This window comes from Nicotiana tomentosiformis, chromosome 2, assembly GCF_000390325.3.
Source record: "Nicotiana tomentosiformis chromosome 2, ASM39032v3, whole genome shotgun sequence".
NCBI classification, from domain to species: domain Eukaryota; kingdom Viridiplantae; phylum Streptophyta; class Magnoliopsida; order Solanales; family Solanaceae; genus Nicotiana; species Nicotiana tomentosiformis.
Genome location: NC_090813.1, coordinates 25,730,235 through 25,750,613, shown reverse-complemented (window position 1 = coordinate 25,750,613; position 20,379 = coordinate 25,730,235). Strand labels below are relative to the sequence as shown.

Sequence of the window (20,379 nt, the reverse complement as noted above, 5' to 3'; positions counted from 1 at the left end):
AAAGGCCTTGTAATAGATAAGAAAATACATACAATTGAAGAAGAAAATCTCTTCCTTCTCTCTATCTCCATTCCTTGTTCATGTTTTACTAAATTGCTTTTATTTCATAACAACATGTCTTGTTCATGTTTTACTAAGTTGCTTTTATTTTATAACAATATGTACTTTTTCTTCTCCTTTTTATTTTTTACTTTTTTCCAGATTGTTTCTCCCTTTATTTGTATTTAATTTTGTTCTTCCTCCCTTTATTTTTTCAGTATGTCCTAAGTTTAAAAAAAATCCAACCTATAGTAAATATATATAGTTTCTACAACATTAAACTCTTAATTGATTAATTGTTCCTCAAAAATAAAATGCACTATAAACTTCTATAACTTTAAATGTAATAAATATCTTATGCTCTTTAATAGTATTTCTCAAAATTTGAATATACTATAATTGATTTTCTCTAGATTTTCTTTATTAAATAATTTACCGCATTTTATCATAACACGGTACCCAACATCGAAAGTGGTAATCCAAATAATACTCAATATTTTTCTTACAATGAAGCGCGTAAGTTTCTATAGTATTAAGTCTGTATATTGTTTTACTTGTGGTGAAACTTATAAATAATATACTTAACAATACAACAATTTATCGTTAACTCTAGAAATTAATGAAATAGACCTTAAAATAAAATCTGATTTGAAATTGATAAATTAATAAGTGATCTTGTTAGCACTCTTTTGGTCTCATTTTACGTGATTGACCTATTCGATAGAATGAATAATACAATTGTCTTCTTATCAATACTTATTACTCCGTAGTTAAATATATTCTCTAGTATTTTTAAGTTAATAAAACTTTAAATTAGTCCCTATTGAATCAAAGAGAATATACCACGCTAAGAGCCCGTTTGGCAATAAAAAGTTTTTCACTTCTTTTCGAAAAAATTTCACCTTTTTTTGAAATTAGTGTTCGGCCATAATATTTTGAAGATGAATTTTGAAATTTTTCGAAAATTTAAAAACTCAAAAAAGTTGTTTTTCAAAATTTTCATTCAACAAAAATTCAAAAACAACCTAAAATTATATTCATGTCCAAATACAATTCTAATTTTCAAATACCATTTTTGCTTGATTTATTTTTCTTCACTTTTTTTCGAAATTTTACAATTCATATGTCCAAACGCCCACTAAATTTATTGAGAAAGATAGCATTATAATAGTGCATAGTTATTTTCTTTGTTACGGGAACAAAATTGATCGAAATTACATTTTCTTTATTAGTATTGATGATAACAATTACAAGAAACTGAAAATAATTTTTAAGGTTTATTCATCATATTTTTAATATAATCCCCAAAATAATTTGTTAAAGATCATATGAGCCTATTTATTCTTGAGAGCAAAAAACATTATCTATTGCAAATATTTCATTGAATTTAGCAAACTGATTTTGTTAAATCTAAGTTTTGTTCTTTAATTGGATGGGGTGGGATGTGGGGTCCTTGTGAAGTTGTACAAAGAAAGTACGGTAAATGGCCAAATATACCCCTGTATTTTCGAAAATGGTCTAAGAATACTCATCGTTATACTCTTGGATAATCTAAACCCATGCAGTCATATTTTGAGTTCAAATATACCCCTCATTTAAACGGAGAAATACATGTCATCGTCCTGTTGGCCAATTTTAAATATCTTCTAATTAATTAAAAAGGATTTTTTTTTTTGTAAAAACTGGAAAAAACTGACTTTTTTTTTTTTTACTAAAAACTGAAAAAACGAATTTTTTTTTCCTTCAAGTTTTTACAAAAAAACTGCTTTAATAAAAACTGAAAAATATTTTCTAAAATAATATTTTTGTAAAAACTAAAAAAAAAATGAAAAATAATTTTCTAAAGCAATATTTTTGTAAAAACTGGAAAAAACTGAATGTTTTTTTTTACTAAAAACTGAAAAAATCAAAAATAATGTTTTCCAGTATTTAGAAAAATATTGCTTTAAAAAAATAAAAAATAATTTTTAAAGCAATTCTTTTTGTAAAAACTAAAAAAAAACTGAAAAGCAATTTTCTAAAGCAATGTTTTTGTAAAAACTGAAAAACAAATATTTTCTCAGTTTTTAGTTAAAAAAATTTCAGTTTTTTCCAGTTTTTAATTGTTTTAGAAAATTGCTTTTCAGTTTTTTTTTTCCAGTTTTTACAAAAATATTATTTTAGAAAATATTTTTCAGTTTTTTTAAAGCAGTTTTTTTGTAAAAACTAGAAAAAAAATATTTTTGTTTTTTTTCAGTTTTTAGTAAAAAAAAAAAAAATTCAGTTTTTTCCAATTTTTACAAACAAAAAAATTGCTTTAGAAAATTACTTTTTAATTAATTAGGAGATATTTAGAATTTGCCAACAGGACTATGACACGTGTCCCTCCGTTTAAATGGGGGGTATATTTGAACCCAAAGTATGACTTGGTATAGATAACCCAATAATATAACGATGAGTATTCTTAGACCATTTTCGAAAGTAAATGGGTATATTTGGACCTTTGCCGAAGAAAGTATGTGGGTGATGGCTGATGATTAAGGGTGTTCATGGTTAGGTTTGGGTCGGTTTTTTCTGAAAAAGAAATCAAACCAAGTAAGTCGATTTTTTAAACATTGGAACCAAACCAAACCAATTAAGTCGGTTTTTTATCGATTCAGTTTGATTAGGTTTTTGTCGGTTTTTCAATTTTTTCGGTTATTCATCGGTTGTTTTTCTTAAATATGAGACATACACTACCAAACGCATATTCCGGCGACTATATTTTCAACGTAACACTATCAAATCAATTGCTCTTTGAGAAATCTATCATTTACCAATATATATTGATGATAATTGAATCAAATAGTGATGAATAATTAAAGTACTCAATTAAAAATCGATTATTTTTAACATGAAATAAATTCTTGTACTTTGCAAAAGAAAACTACCAATCAAACTAGAATGTAAAAGCAAAAAATTAGATTATTATAATAACAAAGAACTAGACTAAAAATATAAATGACTAGTATGTACCATAAAATTTTAGAAACTTTATATTAAAATATACATATATATTAAAATACACACACACACACACACACACACACACACACATATATATATATATATATATATATATATATATATATATATATATATATATGTATATAATAAATTTAAACATCTACTTTTATAGTCGGTTTGGTTCGGGTTTTTTCGGTTATTTTTTGATTAAAACCAAAATCAAACCAAATTTGATCGGTTTTTAAAATTCAAAACCAAAACTAAACCAAACCTAAAAAGTATCGGGTTTTTTTGTCGGTTTGATTCGGTTTTCGATTTGGTTCGATTTTTCGGTTTTTATGAACATCTCTAGTGATGATATAAGCAGAGGGCTAAACTTGTCAAAGTGCTCAAAGTTTTAAAGGTGCCTGATTCTCTATCAACCAATCATATAGCTTCATTTCAACTGAAATGACCAAATACTCCTCAGAAGCCCAAGCAGACATGTCGTCCAGCTCCTGCTAACTCTCTCTTATTAGATAGTAGAATATATATATATATATATATATATATATATATATATATATATATTAAATTCAATCCAATTACTTCGTTATATAAAAAGAATTATCCAAGGAAAAATAATAAAAGTGAAAGTACGTATTCTTTGACTGTTGTAAAGAATTATGGAATGTACGCTATGCTACATGTGTTGTTAGTTGCTAGTGCTACCAGACAAAACTAAAATTGTCGTGCTTGCTGGCCACTTTATGTTTTTTTGCCTTTTTACCTTCTCTAAAATTAATGAGTATGCATCTATAAAGGCTAATATATAGTATTAATTATTAAGTAGGAAAGAAAATCCTAAAAAGAACAAAACAGTTCGTTTTAATTGCTAAAAACAAATAACCTAGTGTTGCTAATGAAAATGTTTCATCAAGTAAGTGTCAGTTTTTGACTTTCGCAATTTCACTATCCTCCCGTCTCCATAATGTAATAAAATAACAAGAAAATCGTTCATTTGTGATTTCAGAAACACGATTTCACATTTAACAGATAAGGAAAAACGGGATTAGAAAAATAATTAAAAGTCGGTTAGGCTTTACATTTGGAAATTTGAAGAATATATCCCACGGTATTAGACTATATGACTCTGACTTTGACTACAAGGTACACTCTTCTCTATTACTCCATAGAAGTTTTTTATAATAAAAATGGGAATTTATGGAATATATTCTTCTTGTTTTTCCTCTTCTTTGTTCTGCTTCTTTTCTTTTTAAAATTTTTTATGTGGACGAAAATTGACGACTGTTTGTTAGGTACCAGAATAAAAAAATAGAATAGGTGGTTTATATTTAATTTCAACGACAATGAAATCAAAAGTAGAAAGGCCCAAAACGACCGTACAGTATTGAAGTGATTGATTTTATAACAAGGTTTCTTATGAAGATAACGAGCTAATATCATATGTATTTACGACCTTTTGCACAATTTGGAATTTATGTCTTTATTATCATTTTTTAAAACTAGATATTCCCCTTTTTTGTCAAGGAATAGAATTGCTTATATCCCTTCATTATTCCTTGCATAATGGTTGCCCTTTTAAGTAAATGATGCACCAGAGAACATGTAAAAAGGGAATAAGAAAAAAGAAAAGCTAAATATTTTTCATTGGAATTGTCCGTTACCCGTTGAAAATTAAAATACTGAAACACGAAAAGAAAACATATGCGTTCTTAATTTAAATTTAGAGCACTTGAACTCGTTTCAATATTACTGAACTAATGTTCAACAGACCTACATCTTAAGCCCAGTTATGCATAAATGGGCTAATACAGGGGCAAGTACACAGATAGCCATTCTCAGAGATGCTATTTAGAGATTAGTCATTACTTATTTTGTACTAAAATTTTAATCTAAAAATATTAACTTCAGGATAACTTAAGACATTTTTGTCCTGAAAATTTGAACTGAAAAACTGAAATTCAGGACGCAGTGGCTAATTCCTAAATAACAACCCTTTAAGTGGCTACCGGGTGCCATTTCTACGCTAATACCCCATCATTAAATTTGAAAAATTAATGTGTATTATTAGCCGCTTACAAAAATAATAACCGATAAAATATGTATTTTTTGTATACATGTATATTATAGAGAAAACATATACGTATTTATAGACTTTTTGGCTGACAAATGCAATTAGTTTCAGTCGAGTGGCCAATTTTGTATTTTGGCCTAAATTTTACTGGACTTGCAAATTGCATCACTACGACTTCGGCTCATTAACCATGAAATATGTAACTGTAAGGAAAAATCATTTCCGTAATCAATCTGAGTTATGAGCTTTCATGTGATTTAGGATTATAATAGGATGATATATAAACCAAAAGGAAATAGGCAAAATTTACGTGCAATTTTAGCAATATGTGCTAATAGATCTTAGGCATAAGCAACAGCTAAATTTTTGCAACCCAAGTGTAGAAAGTCTAGAAACTATGTACTGTTATAAATCACATTATTTTAAAATTTAAAATGTTGATCTAAAGTTTAAAAATTATAATCAGTAAAAGAATTACTTGACTCTCTCCAAATATTACTGGCGCCAAACAAACTATGAATCTAGAAGAAGTAATATTAATAATGTAAGAAAAACAATATAATAGCAAAAAATAGGGAAAGAAAAATGGAGACAGAAAAATAAGAGAGGTGCAATTGAGGGCAATGCGAGTGTAACTGAATGGTCAAACTATTCACGATTTATCCAAAAATAAAAATAAAATAAATAAAAAGAAAAAGAAAAGGACTATATTGACGATTTTATTCTCCTCTATTTGTTCCTTTATTCCTCACAAATCATGAATGTTTATCTCATGAGACAACATTCTTGATTTGTCCTCCTTATTGTCTTTTGCCTCTTTGCCAAGATATTCATAGGAAACTTGTATTCTAATTTCCATTCCATCTTCAAAATTACTATAGGAATAATCCATTTTCCACATTAGGAAAAGGACCAAATTAACTAGTCAATGGATAAGAAAACTCTGCCTTTTGTTGAATCTGAAAATTATATGGAATGGTTTTAAACTCCTGAGGCAAGATTTACTTTTGAGGAGATTATATTGCAGAAAAAAATATTAAAGATGGGTGCATGTTGTACCTGTCAAAGGGTACGGCATTTTGATCAAGAAAATTATCGTCACCATTTTGTGGAGGAGAAAGAGGAGAAAGATATTATTATTGTTGAAGATGATAATTATAATGGTAATTTTGCAGGAAAGGGAGATTTTGGTGCTCATATTAGGTTGCATGGATATTCTAAGTTTGTATCAATGTATAGTCAACAAGGTAAAAAAGGGATTAATCAAGATGCCATGACTGTTTGGGAGGTACATTTTATTCTTTCTTCTTCTCCAAAAACTAATATTGTAATATTATGCATATTATCATTATGTTTGTGGGTAATTAGCCCATTCTTAAGGACGAAAGATATAATATTTACATTTTAACAGACAGATGAAAGTTATGTCTCTATTCCTTTTCCACGAGGAAGAAAGGGGTGAGAATAATCACTTTAAATTAATGTTTCCATAATCTTTTTTTATTTCTCGGATATCTAATTTGTATTTCCATTCATTACCATGAATATATAAATTTTTTTTTATGTTTACCCTCATAATAGTAAAAAAAAAATCATCCTTTTCTTATTGATGATTGTGAACTGTTGCCCGGAAATGGATGAATTAGTACTAATACATTTTAATTTATACATAATGGCTGTGTTTCTATGAAGGAAAAATATTTTTTTTGAAAAATAAATAATTTTCTTACTTATTTTCTGATGTATATGTAGAACTTTGGTGGACAGAAAGGTACGTTCTTTTGTGGTGTATTTGATGGACATGGTCCCTCCGGCCACAAAGTCGCGCGCTATGTACGCGACTTGTTACCGGCGAAAATTTCGTCATCTTTAAAGGAGTCTAATGATGTGAGTGATCAAAGAAGCACTGAAAATGATGATGAAACTGATCAGAACCCACTCTTTGCTACACTGAAAGCTGCATTTCTCAAGTCCTTTAAGGAAATGGATGAAGAACTTGAAAAGGAACCTTCTATTGAGAGTTATTCCAGTGGCACAACAGCTGTTACTTTATTTAAGAAGGTATACAAGTATTCCCTATGTTTTATTATATATGACCAGTGTTTGACTAAGTATCAAGTTTAAACAAAAAAGGACTTCAAGTGTATAGCAACATTATTACAGAGGCGGATCCAGGATTTCAAGATGATGGGTGCACTATTGTGAAGACGTGGATCTAGAATCACGTGTTTAACTTTAGTCTTTTACCATGAACTCACTACATTTTTAAAATTATATATTAATGCCATTTAAAAAGTTTTTGGTGATTTTCACGTATAAATATCAATGCTCCATGCCGAAAATAAGTTCGTCCGAAGTGGTATTTGAACCGTCAATTTTACTCGTAGAGATGCATCCAATAATTATTGCACCATATGAGTCTTTGAGCATAGGTGCACTCACATATATTTAAGTAATTTTAAAAAAATATAACATAATTACACATGGTTTAGGGAGAGGAACAATACCCTTAGGCCTAGATACGCCCCTGACAACATAGCCTTAAAATTTGTGTATTAAACATGCATGTTATGAGATTTTATCGCTATAAAGAACACGTAATTAACGATAATTGCAAGTTTGAAGTTAAAAAATTCAAAATTTAGAAAAGATTATTCTTTTTAGAATAGACTAAAAATGAAATAATGTCGATAGATGATTTGCTTGTGGTTCTTTATTTAGTCTAATTGTTGAATTTTCAGGGAGAACATTTGTTAATTGGAAACTTAGGGGATTCTCGAGCTATAATTTGCACCAGGGATGAGAAAAATCAGCTTATTTCTGAACAACTCACAGTGGACTTGAAGCCTCACATTCCAAGTAGGTCTTCTCAAGAAAATGTTTACTGAACACAATTTTAAGACCCAAATAAAAATCTCAGATTATATTTATTGTATTATTTTTTTATCATTAGGTGAATATGAAAGAATCAAAAGTTGCAAAGGAAGAGTAATGGCAATGGAACAAGAACCAAATGTGTATAGAGTTTGGATGCCAGATGAAGATTGCCCTGGCTTGGCCATGGCTAGAGCTTTTGGAGATTTTTGCTTGAAAGATTTTGGCCTCATTTCAGTCCCGGAAGTGTATTACAGAAAGCTTACTGAGAGAGACGAATTTGTTGTATTGGCAACTGATGGGGTAAGCATCTTTTTACAAATAACAAGTTTTTCTAGCCGGTATACATTGATTATACACTGATTATACACGGTTATACATATTTTTGTATATGAATTATGCATGTATGATATATTCACCGATTTTTTTTAGTTTGAGCGATTGGGTGGACAACTATTTGAATTAATTCTTCAACTTAAATACCACATTATTGCATTATCTGTCTGGTTTTTTCTACACTTGAATAGATGCATAATCCTACATATGACAAGTACAATGCATCTACATGTTTAGATCATAGGAATTACTAAATCATCTTTGACATGACTTAGTTATTACTTAAATTATTCTACATAATGCCTGAAAGGCTTACTTTTTAGATTAATTATGTTATAACAGGTTAAGTTGCATTAATAATGTAAAGATTTTTCGTGTTATCAGTTGATAGAACTTAAACTCTTTTCTACTTTTAGGTGTGGGATGTTTTAAGCAACGATGAAGTGATACGGATAGTGGCTACAGCAAGAAAGCGATCAATGGCAGCAAGATTGCTTGTGGAATGTGCAGTTAGAGCCTGGAAATACAAATATCCGCGCGCAAAGATAGATGATTGTGCTGTAGTATGTTTGTTCTTGAAACGCCAAAGGCCACTGTTAACCAAATCAATGTCCGAAGTTACTCAATTGAGCTTCAACTATACAGAGCTAGCAAACGATCAAAATTACCCTGACAACACCAAAACAGACGATGGCCTTGATACATTGCTTAATTTTCAAGTCGAAGAAGATAATGATCAAGATATTGCTCGTGGACCTGAAGATGGATCGGATAATATCGATAATAAGAATTCATCGACAGAGAATACACATAATCAGGGCCGACGAAGAAGATCTGGAATGAAGTTTGTGTATCCTGATGATCATCAATAATGTAAGAGAATATAGGTTACTGGAAATTGAAACCAAATGCTTGTATACATATATATATATAAGTGGCCAGATTTTCTTCTAAGTGTTTAATATTTATTATTACATAATATGTTGCTCTATCAGTAAGAATGTAATAACTTAGAATTTTATTATGTACATATCCTTTTGTGTCTAGTTCGTTAAATCGAGTTCTGTAACATTTGCGTTTGATAAATTTTATATATTTTAATGTATTCTCGATGCAATTTCATATTGTAATCTATTTTAAAAGTTCTACATTTTCAAAAAAATAAAAATAGAAGATTTATGAGATTTACGTGCCATGTTAGCACACTACTCCATTATAGGTATACCTAATATCAATTACACTGGTTGTGGAGTTCATATCAGTATTTTGTAAATGCGACTTATTTCGCTCTTAAAAATATCTTTGAAATGCAAAGAATTCAAAATTAGACTCAAGAGTACTCAAGAGGTAATTAAAAACGTAAAAGACATTATAAAAGAGGTAATCAATGTAACTTGTAGCTTAAAATGAAGCAGATTCATGAAACTAAAAGTAGATCGCATTTCCTAACAAGAGATCATAAATCAAAAGTCATTTGAGCTTAAAATAATATATCTACCTTATGTACATCATGATCAACTGTAACGATCCGGCCGGTCGTTTTGAGTGTTATAGCCCCGTTCCTCCCAATTACTGCTTATTTTATGCTCAATTGTCGTTATGTGACTTGTCGGGCTAGTTGGTTCGGTTCCGGGGATATTTCAGAATGAGTTGAGATACTTAGTCTCAAGGTTGGAAGCTTAAGTTGAAAAGGTTGGCCGGATATTCACTTATATGTAAATGGCTCCGAAATGGAGTTTTAATGGTTTCGATAGCTCCGTTGGGTGATTTTGGACTTAGGAGTGTGTCCAGATAGTGATTTAGAAGTCCGTAGTTGATTTAGGCTTGAAATGGTGAAAGTTGGAAAATTAGAAGTTTTGAAAATTTGAGAAGTTTGACCGAGAGTAGACTTTGTGCTTACCAAGCTCGAATTTTGGTTTTGGGAGTGGGAGTAGGTCTGTTGTGTCATTTATGACTTGTATGCAAAATTTGAGGTCAATCGGACTTGATTTGATAGGTTTCGGCATCAAATGTACAAGTTAGAAGTTCATAAGTTCATTAGGCTTGAATCGATGCGCGATTCATGGTTTTAGCGTTGTTTGATGTGATTTGACGCTTCGAGCGAGTTCGTATGATATTTTAGGACTTGTTGGTATGTTTGGTTGAGGTCCCGGGGGCCTCAGGTGGATTTCGGATGGTCATCGGAGTGGAATTGACTTGGAGAAATGGCTGGAGTCTCCTGAAGTTTGTTGGTGTTCAGGTTTGGTTTCCTTCTATGCGATCGCGTGGATAGGTCCGCGATCGCAAAGGCTTGTTTGGGAAGGTGGAATTTTTACTCTTTACGTTCGCGAGTAAGAGTATGCGCTCGCATAGGTTGGTCAGGCAGTACATCACGAGCGCGTGGGCTAAGCCACGTTCGCGAAGAGGAAGTGAGGCAGCTGGGTTCCACTTGGTTGTTATTCGCGATCGTGTAGCAGTGTCTGCTATCGCGTAGGTTTGTGAAGGTTAGTCACCGCGTTCGCGTGGGTCTTTAGGCGATCGCGTAGGGTTAATTCTTGGGCAGCTGAGTTTTTGCTTCGTGATCGCGATTAAGGGATATCTGGGCAGAATTTAAAGTCTCAAAATGACGGTTTGAGTTTATTTCACAAATTTAATTTTGGGAGCTCGGATTGAAGCGATTCTTGGAGAAATGTTCAAGGGAGTAATTGGGATAGGTAATTCTTACTTAGTTTTGTTTAAGTTCCATGATTATATCTTTGATTTTATCATTTAATAAGTGATTTGGGGTGAAAACTTTGGAAAAAATGGAGAAAACTTCTTAGGCCGAATTTTGCGGATTTGAGCGAGATTTTGGTATCGGATATGAGAAATTTTGGTATGGTTGGACTCGTGGTTGAATGGGTGTTCGAATTTTGTAACTTTCATCGAATTCCGAGATGTGAGCCCGGGGATTGACTTTTTGACTTTTGATTAAGAACTAGCATTTTCATATGGAATTGATCCCTATAGCTTGAGTTGATTGTATCGAATTATTTGTGGCTATATTCGAGGCATTCAGAGGCCGATTCGCGAGGCAAGGGCGTGTTGGAGTAGAGATTTGCACGGTTTGAAATTACCTGCTATGTGATTGATGTTGAGGTGACGCGCATGCTAGGTGACAGGCGTGTGGGCGTGCACCGTAGCAATTGTGATTTAGTCGATTCCATAGAACTGTGTAGCTATCTTGTCTGAATAATTATTACTGTACTCTATGTGTTAGAGCACTTGAGGTGTGATTTATGCTAGAAATCATGTTTAGGCTATGTGCTAGTAATATTGGGACCCACAGTGGTCGTTCTTTGTTGTTGAGCTACTTAATTGCAGTTATGTACTCAATTGCATTCATTATTGCATGTCATATCTCAGTCTCGGTTATCATACATCGTTACATCATGTATCATTTATTTGGGCTGCATAGCATGAGTGTTGTGAGCCCGAGAAACTGGAGAGATTGATGATTGAGTGAGGCCGAGGGCCTGTTTGTGAGTGATATTTATGGGATCGAGTTGCACGCCATAGCAGGATTTATTGATTCATACCATGTTTGGCTTATTATAGCGCTTGGGTTAGATCTGCCCCTCCGGAATTTGCACACCCACAGTGAGTGCAGTTGCTATTAATTCACGATATTTGATTCAGGTTGGATCTGCCCTGTACAGTGCTGAGTGATTGAGTGTTATGAGTGAGAATTGAGACAGTCAGGCCAAGTACTCCAAGAGTGTGAGTACGCGGGGCTTTCATTGTGTTGCATCACATACGATATACATATTGGCATATAGATATAGAGATGTCATATTCCTCATATCATTCAGACTTGACATATTTTATCTGTTCTGAGTTTAATTATTAAACCTGGAAGTATGTCTACATTCCTGTACTGGTACCTATAAATTATGAGTTTCTCTGAGATAGTACTATCATATGTTCTGTAAATTTCCGTACTGTTTAATTATGTGTTTGGACCGTATTGTTTGGACTCGTCACTACTTTCAGTCCAAAGGTTAGATTTGTTACTTATGGAGTTGGTTGTACTCATGCTACACCCTGCATTTCATGTGCAGATCCAGGTATTTTCAGGCACGGTGGTTGTTGATATCAGAGTTTTCAGCCGTTCGGAGATTAACGAGGTAGCTGCCTTGGCATCCGTAGACCTTGACTCTCCTCCCATATCCCTCAGTTTTATTTAGTCAATTCTACTTTCTTAAATAATGTATCAGACTATGTATTTGTGTAGATGCTCATGTACTCAGTGACACCCGGATTTTGGAAATTTTTATATTTAGTTGTGACGTTTCATCCAGTATTTATGAGGTTTTCACTTATTTAAACCTGTTTTAGTATAATATGAATTTGAAAGTGTTGGTATGCATGAGTTGTTGGCTTGCCTAGTTTCATGATAGGCGCCATCACGGCGGGTGGAGATTTAGGTCGTGATAAATTGGTATCAGAGCCTAGTTACATAGGTCTCACGAGTCATGAGCAGGTTTAGAGTCTTGCGAATCGGTACAGAGACGTCTGTACTTATCTTCGAGAGGCTGCCGAACCCTTAGGAAAACTTCACATTCTTGTATTCTTGTCGTGCAGATTTTTTTATTCCGGGAACTAAACTTCTCATATTCTATTCTGTCACAGATGGTGAGGACACGTGCTACCGGACTGGATGGACAGCCACCAGTACCACCAGCTAGGGCCACGAGAGGCCAGGGCCGCGGTAGGGGCAGAGGTATAGCTTGTATAGCAGCTAGAGCAGCACCTGCAGATCCACCAGTTGCTTCAGCTCAAGTGTAGGTTCCAGATGTGGCTGAGCCAATGGGGCCAGCTCAGGCACCAGTTGTGCCCATTTTGATTCCAGGCCTTCAGGAGGCTTTGGCTTAGATATTGATTGTTTGCACTAGCCTTGCTCAGGCAATTTCTGTTCAGACCGTGCCAGACACTTCTCAGGTCGGGGGAGGTACTCAGACTCCCGCTGCCCGTACTCCAGAATAGGTGGTACAGGGACTTCAGACACCGGAGGTACTACCAGCCTAGACGTTTGCAGTTTCTCAGGACCAGGTGGGTCCCATTATGAGTGATAAGGAGCAGAAGAAGCTAGAGAGATTTCGGAGGCTCAGGCCTCCATCATTCAGTGGGGCTGAGTCAGAGGATGCTAAGGACTTCTTGGATAGGTGCCAGCGGATTCTTCGCACGGCGGGTATTCTGGAGACTAGTGGGGTCTCCTTTACTACTTTTCAGCTATCAGGGGATGCCTTCAGATGGTGGGAGGTGTCACAACCCCAATTCACCCTCCGTAGGTTGTCGTGATGGCACCTAGTCTCTAAGACTAGGTAGGCCTAACAATTTGCGGAAATACGTAAAATAAAACTGAAGCCCAATTTTCAACATATGAAATAAATATAAAACTGCAATTCAATAATTTCAACTCCCAAAACCCGGTAGAAATAAGTCACAAGTTTCTAAGAATTTATTCTGAGTGTCTCAATACATCATAGTCTAATGAGAAATCAGGAAGACAACATATTAAGTATAGAGGGGGACTCCGAGGTCTGCGGACGTTGGCAGATGTACCTTGAAGTCTCCGTGTACAGCTAGTTCACTGATACCTAGTCTGATAGGAAATACCTGGATCTGCACAAAAAGATGTGCAGAAGCGTATTATGAGTACACCACAACGGTACCCAGTAAGTGTCAAGTCTAACCTCGGTAAAGTAGTGAAGAGGTTAGTTCAGGCCCTATTGGAAATAATAGAAAAGTAAGACAGAGGATATAATAATATAACGAAATGACTGAGAAGTGAACAACACAGTAAATAGAGGTAAACAACAGAGGCGCTCCAGAGGTACCGTCTCGTAGTCCCAAAAGTAAAATACAGTGCAGAGGAATCTCCCGAGGAACTGCCTCGCAGTCCCAAAAGTAAATATGCAGTACAGGGGGATCTCCCGAGTAAACGCCTCGTAGTCCCAAAGTAAATATGTAGTAAAGGGGGATCTCCCGAAGAACCGCCTCGTAGTCCCAAAAGTAAATATGCAGTACAGGGGGATCTCTCGAGGAACCACCTCATAGTACCAAAGTAAATATGCAACAGATATCCGAAGGAAACAACGAATTTACAAAAAGAATCTCACAGTTAAAGATTTAAATCAAATCAAATAAGCAGGTAATTCAACTAAGCATGTTGCACATATTGCAAGTAAGAGTTAGAGCATGTAGATATGTGATACTAGACTAAACATGATCACTACATATACTAAAGCAACTTAGTTAAAGAATTTAAAAGAAGACTACTCATCAAGAACCGATATTTTCAAATTTAGCCAGTGTACGCACTCATCACCTCGCATACACGACTCTCACATATCACAAAATGTTACAACAGTATCAAATCCTAAGGGGATTTCCCCCACACAGGGTTAGACAAGCCACTTACCTCAAGCCAAGCTCAATCAGTTAATAAGAATGTCTTTTCCTCGATTTTCCGACTCCGATCAGCTCGAATCTAGTCACAATTAATTCGATTCAGTCAATACAAATTATAGGAACAAATTCCATATGAAAATATAAATTTTCCAACAAAAAATTGAAATTTAACTCAAAAATTGCCCGTAGGGCTCATGTCTCGGAACCCGACAAAAGTTATAAAATACAAAAGCCCATTCAACCACGAGTCTAACCATACCAATTTTACCTAATTCCGACATTAACACGACCCTCAAATCTTCAAATTAAACCAAGAGGGTTTTCTAAATTTTCCAACTTCTGCATTCGATGCCGAAACCTATCAAATAAAGTCCGATTGACCTCAAATTTTGCATACAAGTCATAAATGACATAACAGACCTATTCAAATTTCCAAAATCGGATTCCGACCCTGATTTCAAAAAGTCAACTTCCCGGTCAAACTTCCAAACTTAAACTTTTGTTTTAGCCATTTCAAGCCTAATTTAACCACGGACTTCCAAATAATTTTTTAGACACGTTCCTAAGTCCAAAATCACCATACGGAGCTATTAGAATTATCAAAACTCTATGCTGGGGTCATTTATACATAAGTCAATATCCGGTCAACCTTTTCCACTTAAGTTTTTCCTCTTTGAGACTAATTGTCTCAATTCATTCCGAAACCTCACCGGACCCGAACTGATTACCCCGACAAGTCATATAACAACTATAAAGTACAATATGAGTAGTGAATGGGGGAACGAGGCTACAACTCTCAAAATGACCGACTGGGGTCGTTACATCCTCCCCCTCTTAAATAAACATTCGTCCTTGAACGAGTTTAGAATTATACCTAGAGTGGTGAAAAGAAGAGGATAACAGCTACGCATATCATGCTCGGTCTCCCAAGTCGCCTCCTCGACCGGATGACCCTTCCACTGTACTTTTACTGAAATGATATTTTTCGATCTCAACTTTTGAACTTGCCTGCCCAAAATGGCCACTGGCTCCTCAACATAAGATATGTCCTTGTCCAACTGGACTGAGCTGAAGTCTAACACATGAGACGGGTCGCCGTGATACTTCTGAAGCATGGAAACATGGAACACTGGATGAAATGCAATGAGACTAAGTGGTAGTGCAAGTCTGCAAGCCACCTCTTCAACTCTCTCAAGAATCTCAAAAGGTCTGATATACCTCGGTCTCAACTTGCCCTTCTTTCCGAACCTCATAACACCCTGCATAGGCGAAACCCGGAGCAAGACCTGCTCACCAACCATGAATGCAGCATCATGAACCTTCCGATCCGTATAACTCTTCTGTCTAGATTGGGCTGTACGAAGTCAATCCTGAATCAATTTAACCTTTTCCAAGGCATCCTGAACCAAGTCTGTAACCAATAGCCTAGCCTTGCCCAGTTCAACCAACCCACTGGGGACCGGCACCGCCTCCCATATAAGGCCTCATACGGAGCCATATGAATGCTTTCCTGATAACTGTTGTTGTAGGCAAACTCCACAAGTGGCAAGAACTGATCCCAAGCACCCCCAAAATCTATCACACACGCACGAAGCAAATCCTCAAATATCTGAATAGAGCGCTCGGATTGTCCGTCCGTCTGAGGGTGAAATGCTGTACTCAATTCTACTCGAGTACCCAACTCACGCTGTACGGCTCTCCAGAACCGTGATGTAAATTGTGTACCCCGGTCAAAGATGATAGATATCGGTATGCCATGAAGCCTGACAATCTTGCCGATGTAAACCTGAGCTAGCTGCTCCGAAGAGTAAGTAGTAACCACAGGTATGAAATGAGCTGACTTGGTCAATCTATCCACAATTACTCAAACTACATCGAACTTCCTCTGAGTCCGTGGAAGCCCAACAACAAAATCCATAGTGATCCGCTCCCATTTCTATTCTGGAATCTCTAGCTTCTGAAGCAATCCACCCGGTCGTTGATGCTCATATTTTAATTGTTGACAATTTAGGCACCGAGAGACATATTCCACTATGTCTTTCTTCATCCGCCTCCATCTATAATATTGTCTCAAGTCTTGATACATCTTTGCAGCACCCAGATGAATGGAGTACCGCAAACTGTGAGCCTCCTGGAGAATCAACTCATGCAAACTATCTATATTGGGCACATATAGCCTACCCTGTATCCGTAATACACCATCATCTCCAATAGTGACTTCCTTGGCATCACCGTGATGAACTGTGTCCTTAAGGACAAGCAAATGTGGGTCATCACACTGACGCTCTCTGATACGATTATAAAGAGAAGACTGTGAAACCACACAAGCCAAAACTCGGCTCGGCTCGGAAACATCCAATCTAACACACTAGTTGGCCAAGGCATGAACATCCAAGGCTAAAGGCCTCTCTGCCACCAGTAGATATGCTAAGCTGCCCAAACTCTCCGCCTTATGCTTCAAGGCATCGGCCACTACATTGGCCTTCCCGGGATGATAGAGAATGGTGATGTCATAATCCTTAAGAAATTCAACCATCTTCTTTGTCGCAAGTTAAGATCTTTCTGTTTAAACAGATACTGTAGACTCCAGTGATCGGTGTAGACCTCACAAGGGACACCATACAAGTAGTGCTACCATATCTTCAAGGCATGAACAATAGCTGCTAATTCAAGATCATGAACAGGATAGTTCTTTTCATGTACCTTTAACTGTCTGGACGCATAGGCAATCACCCTACCGTCTTGCATCAACACTGCGCCGAGACCAATACGCGACACATCACAATACACAATATAAGACCCTAAGCCTATAGGCAATACCAATACTGAGGCTGTAGTTAAAGCTGTCTTGAGATTTTGAAAGCTCTCCTCACATTCCTCGGTCCACCTGAACGGAGCACTCTTCTAGGTCAATTTGGTCATAGGTGCAACAATAGAAGAGAAACACTTTACAAATCGGCGATAATACCATGCCAAGCCAAGAAAACTCCGGATCTCCATAGCTGAGGACGATCTGGACCAACTCTACACTACTTCAATATTTTTCAGATCTACCTTAATCCCCTCGCACGAAACTATATGACCCAAAAATCCTACTGAATCAAGCCAGAATTCACACTTTAAAATTTTTGCATATAACTTCTTTTCTCTCAAAGTCTGAAGCACAGTCCTAAGGCATTGTTCATGATCCTTCTGACTTGGGGAATACACCAGAATGTCGTCAATAAACACAATGACGAAGGAGTCAAGATAGGGCTGAAATACACTGTTCATCAAATGAATAAATGATGTTGGGGCGTTGGTCAGCCTAAATGACATTACAAGGAACTCATAATGACCATACCGAGTCCTGAAAGCAGACTTCGGGATATCTGGCTCCCGAATCTTCAACTGATGATAGCCTTAACGCAAGTCAATTTTAGAGAACACTCTAGCACCCTGAAGCTGATCAAATAGGTCATCAATACGTGGCAAATGTTACCTGTTCTTTACTCTAACCTTGTTCAACTGGCAGTAATCAATACACATCCACATAGAACCATCCTTCTTCTTCACAAATAAGACAGAAGCACCCCAAGGCGATACACTGGGCCGAACAAAACCCTTATAAAGAAGCTCTTGTAACTGCTATTTTAATTCCTCAATTCTGTTAGGGCCATATGATATGGTGGAATACAAATGGGCTTAGTTCCAGGTAAGAAATCAATGCCAAAGTCAATATCTCTATCGGGTGGCATACCCGGAAGATCTGCTGGTAATACATCGGGAAAGTCCCTTACTACCGGAACTGACTCCACGGTAGGAGTATCAACACTAATGTCTCTCACATAGGCCAGATACGTATCACACTGGCGAGCGCAAAACCGACGTATAAACTTAGGCTCGCTAGTCAAAGATAGAATAGTATCAAAACATCTCCACAGGGATTGGTTTCAATAATATTCTATTAATTATTCTGCTTAACACTATCCAGGATAATCAACCTTTTGATTTATGTTATTATTGACTACAAATAAACTAAGATTATTAGCTGTAAGAAACTGGTGATACCCGATTGATTAGTAATAACAAAGGGATATCAATGAGAGAGGCAAGGGTGATGACAAGATATGTGATCAACTATTATTCCGGGTAACTCTATGCTAAATTCAATCTTAGCTTCTATTGATTCTTTCGAATTTAACAGATGATAAGGCTACTTCAGGTATTTCAATTCTTCTTCCGAATAAATTTTAATTCCTTTCGCTAACCCAATAACATGCCCTATGAATGTATGCATAAAAATAGTGAATGAATGATCTTCCGGAGAACACCTCTCGGTTATTCTCCTGAACTGGGTAAATAAATAACTCCTTAAGCTCTTTCGATTACCTAGAAGATGCGTAAAATCAACCCAATTAAGATAGCACAAAGCAAATAGCAGTAAACTTCTCTTTCGATTAAAGTGAAACTACAATAAACCTTGTAATTCAATTAAGAACTCATTCAGTAATGTCGGGCAATTAACATAGAGTAAAATCCAAAACAATAATCAATTCACAACATCTGTCAACAACCCTGAGGAGAATTACTCCATAACGAAGAAAGTATTCAAAACAAGAGTGTTAGAAGAACAAGAAGATATTACAATTCCCAAATTCAACCAAACTTTCGTATTGAGTGAATTGGATCAAGTATCTCGATTTCCCGTTGCTTCTGTGCTTCTTCTCGCTCAAAGGTTACTCCTAAAAACCAAGATACCCTTTTTTAGACGACCTGGGCTTCATATAGGTCAAGGAAAGTCACCCCTGGAATTATAATTTTAGCCCTGGTAAATATTCTCTCAGAAGAACGTGCGCGGCCGCACACCTGGGCAGGTGACCGCGCATCTGGCCGCGCACATTGGACAGTTTCTGCTTGACTTGCGCGGCCCAGTACGCGGTCAGTGCGCGGCCGCGCACCTGGGAAATTTTTTGCTCTCTTTTTTTCATTCTTCCTTTTAAGTGCGCGAACCTCCTATGATCCTCGGACGAACTCCCAATTTACTCCATAAGCTTTTACTTGGCCTTCAACGCTCCATATTAGCTCAAAAACGCTCCCTAACCTCATTGTAGCCCGGAATTGCTCCTGCAAAGCATAAAGCACTCACTCAGAGCAATTTACTACCATTTAACGCTCAAATATCAGTAAAGTGCAGCGAATTAGAGTGCAAATAGTGGCCAAAATACATAGTTATAGCCTACCATCAATACCCCACACTTAAATCATTGCTCGTCCTCGAGAAATTAAACCACACTTTACATAGACACAACCTCACTAAGCGACGTTTCTAACTCATTACACTAAGAATATTTAAAATAGGCTTATAAGCACACTAGTGTAACATCTTTACCTTAAGAATTGACTCATAAGCACCACGCATTATTCACAACTTACTCACTTACTCTAACATAGAGGTAAAGAATTACCTTTCCTTCATGAATCATGTGCCCTCATACAACAAAAGTGAGTAGTTCCACAAACAATAAAATTCAAGAACAATTGGAAAATCAAGATAGAAAGAATTCACTCACTCTCAGAAACAACATTCATGTGCCACAAAAGATGCACCATAGGCTTGCCCGTAGTATACTACTCTACTAATTGAGCTCATTTAG

At 35.7% G+C, this 20,379-nt stretch overlaps 1 protein-coding gene across 1 annotated transcript; it reads left to right on the top strand.

Moving 5' to 3' along the window:
- Window positions 1-5,795: 5,795 nt before the first annotated feature.
- On the top strand, window positions 5,796-9,428 carry LOC104097406 (probable protein phosphatase 2C 65). The gene is made up of 5 exons (XM_009603960.4): window positions 5,796-6,389; window positions 6,854-7,162; window positions 7,843-7,960; window positions 8,055-8,278; window positions 8,728-9,428. Exons 1-5 carry the CDS (start codon window positions 6,144-6,146, stop codon window positions 9,181-9,183), a joined length of 1,353 nt encoding a protein of 450 aa, XP_009602255.1. The 5' UTR covers window positions 5,796-6,143; the 3' UTR covers window positions 9,184-9,428.
- Window positions 9,429-20,379: the final 10,951 nt, after the last annotated feature.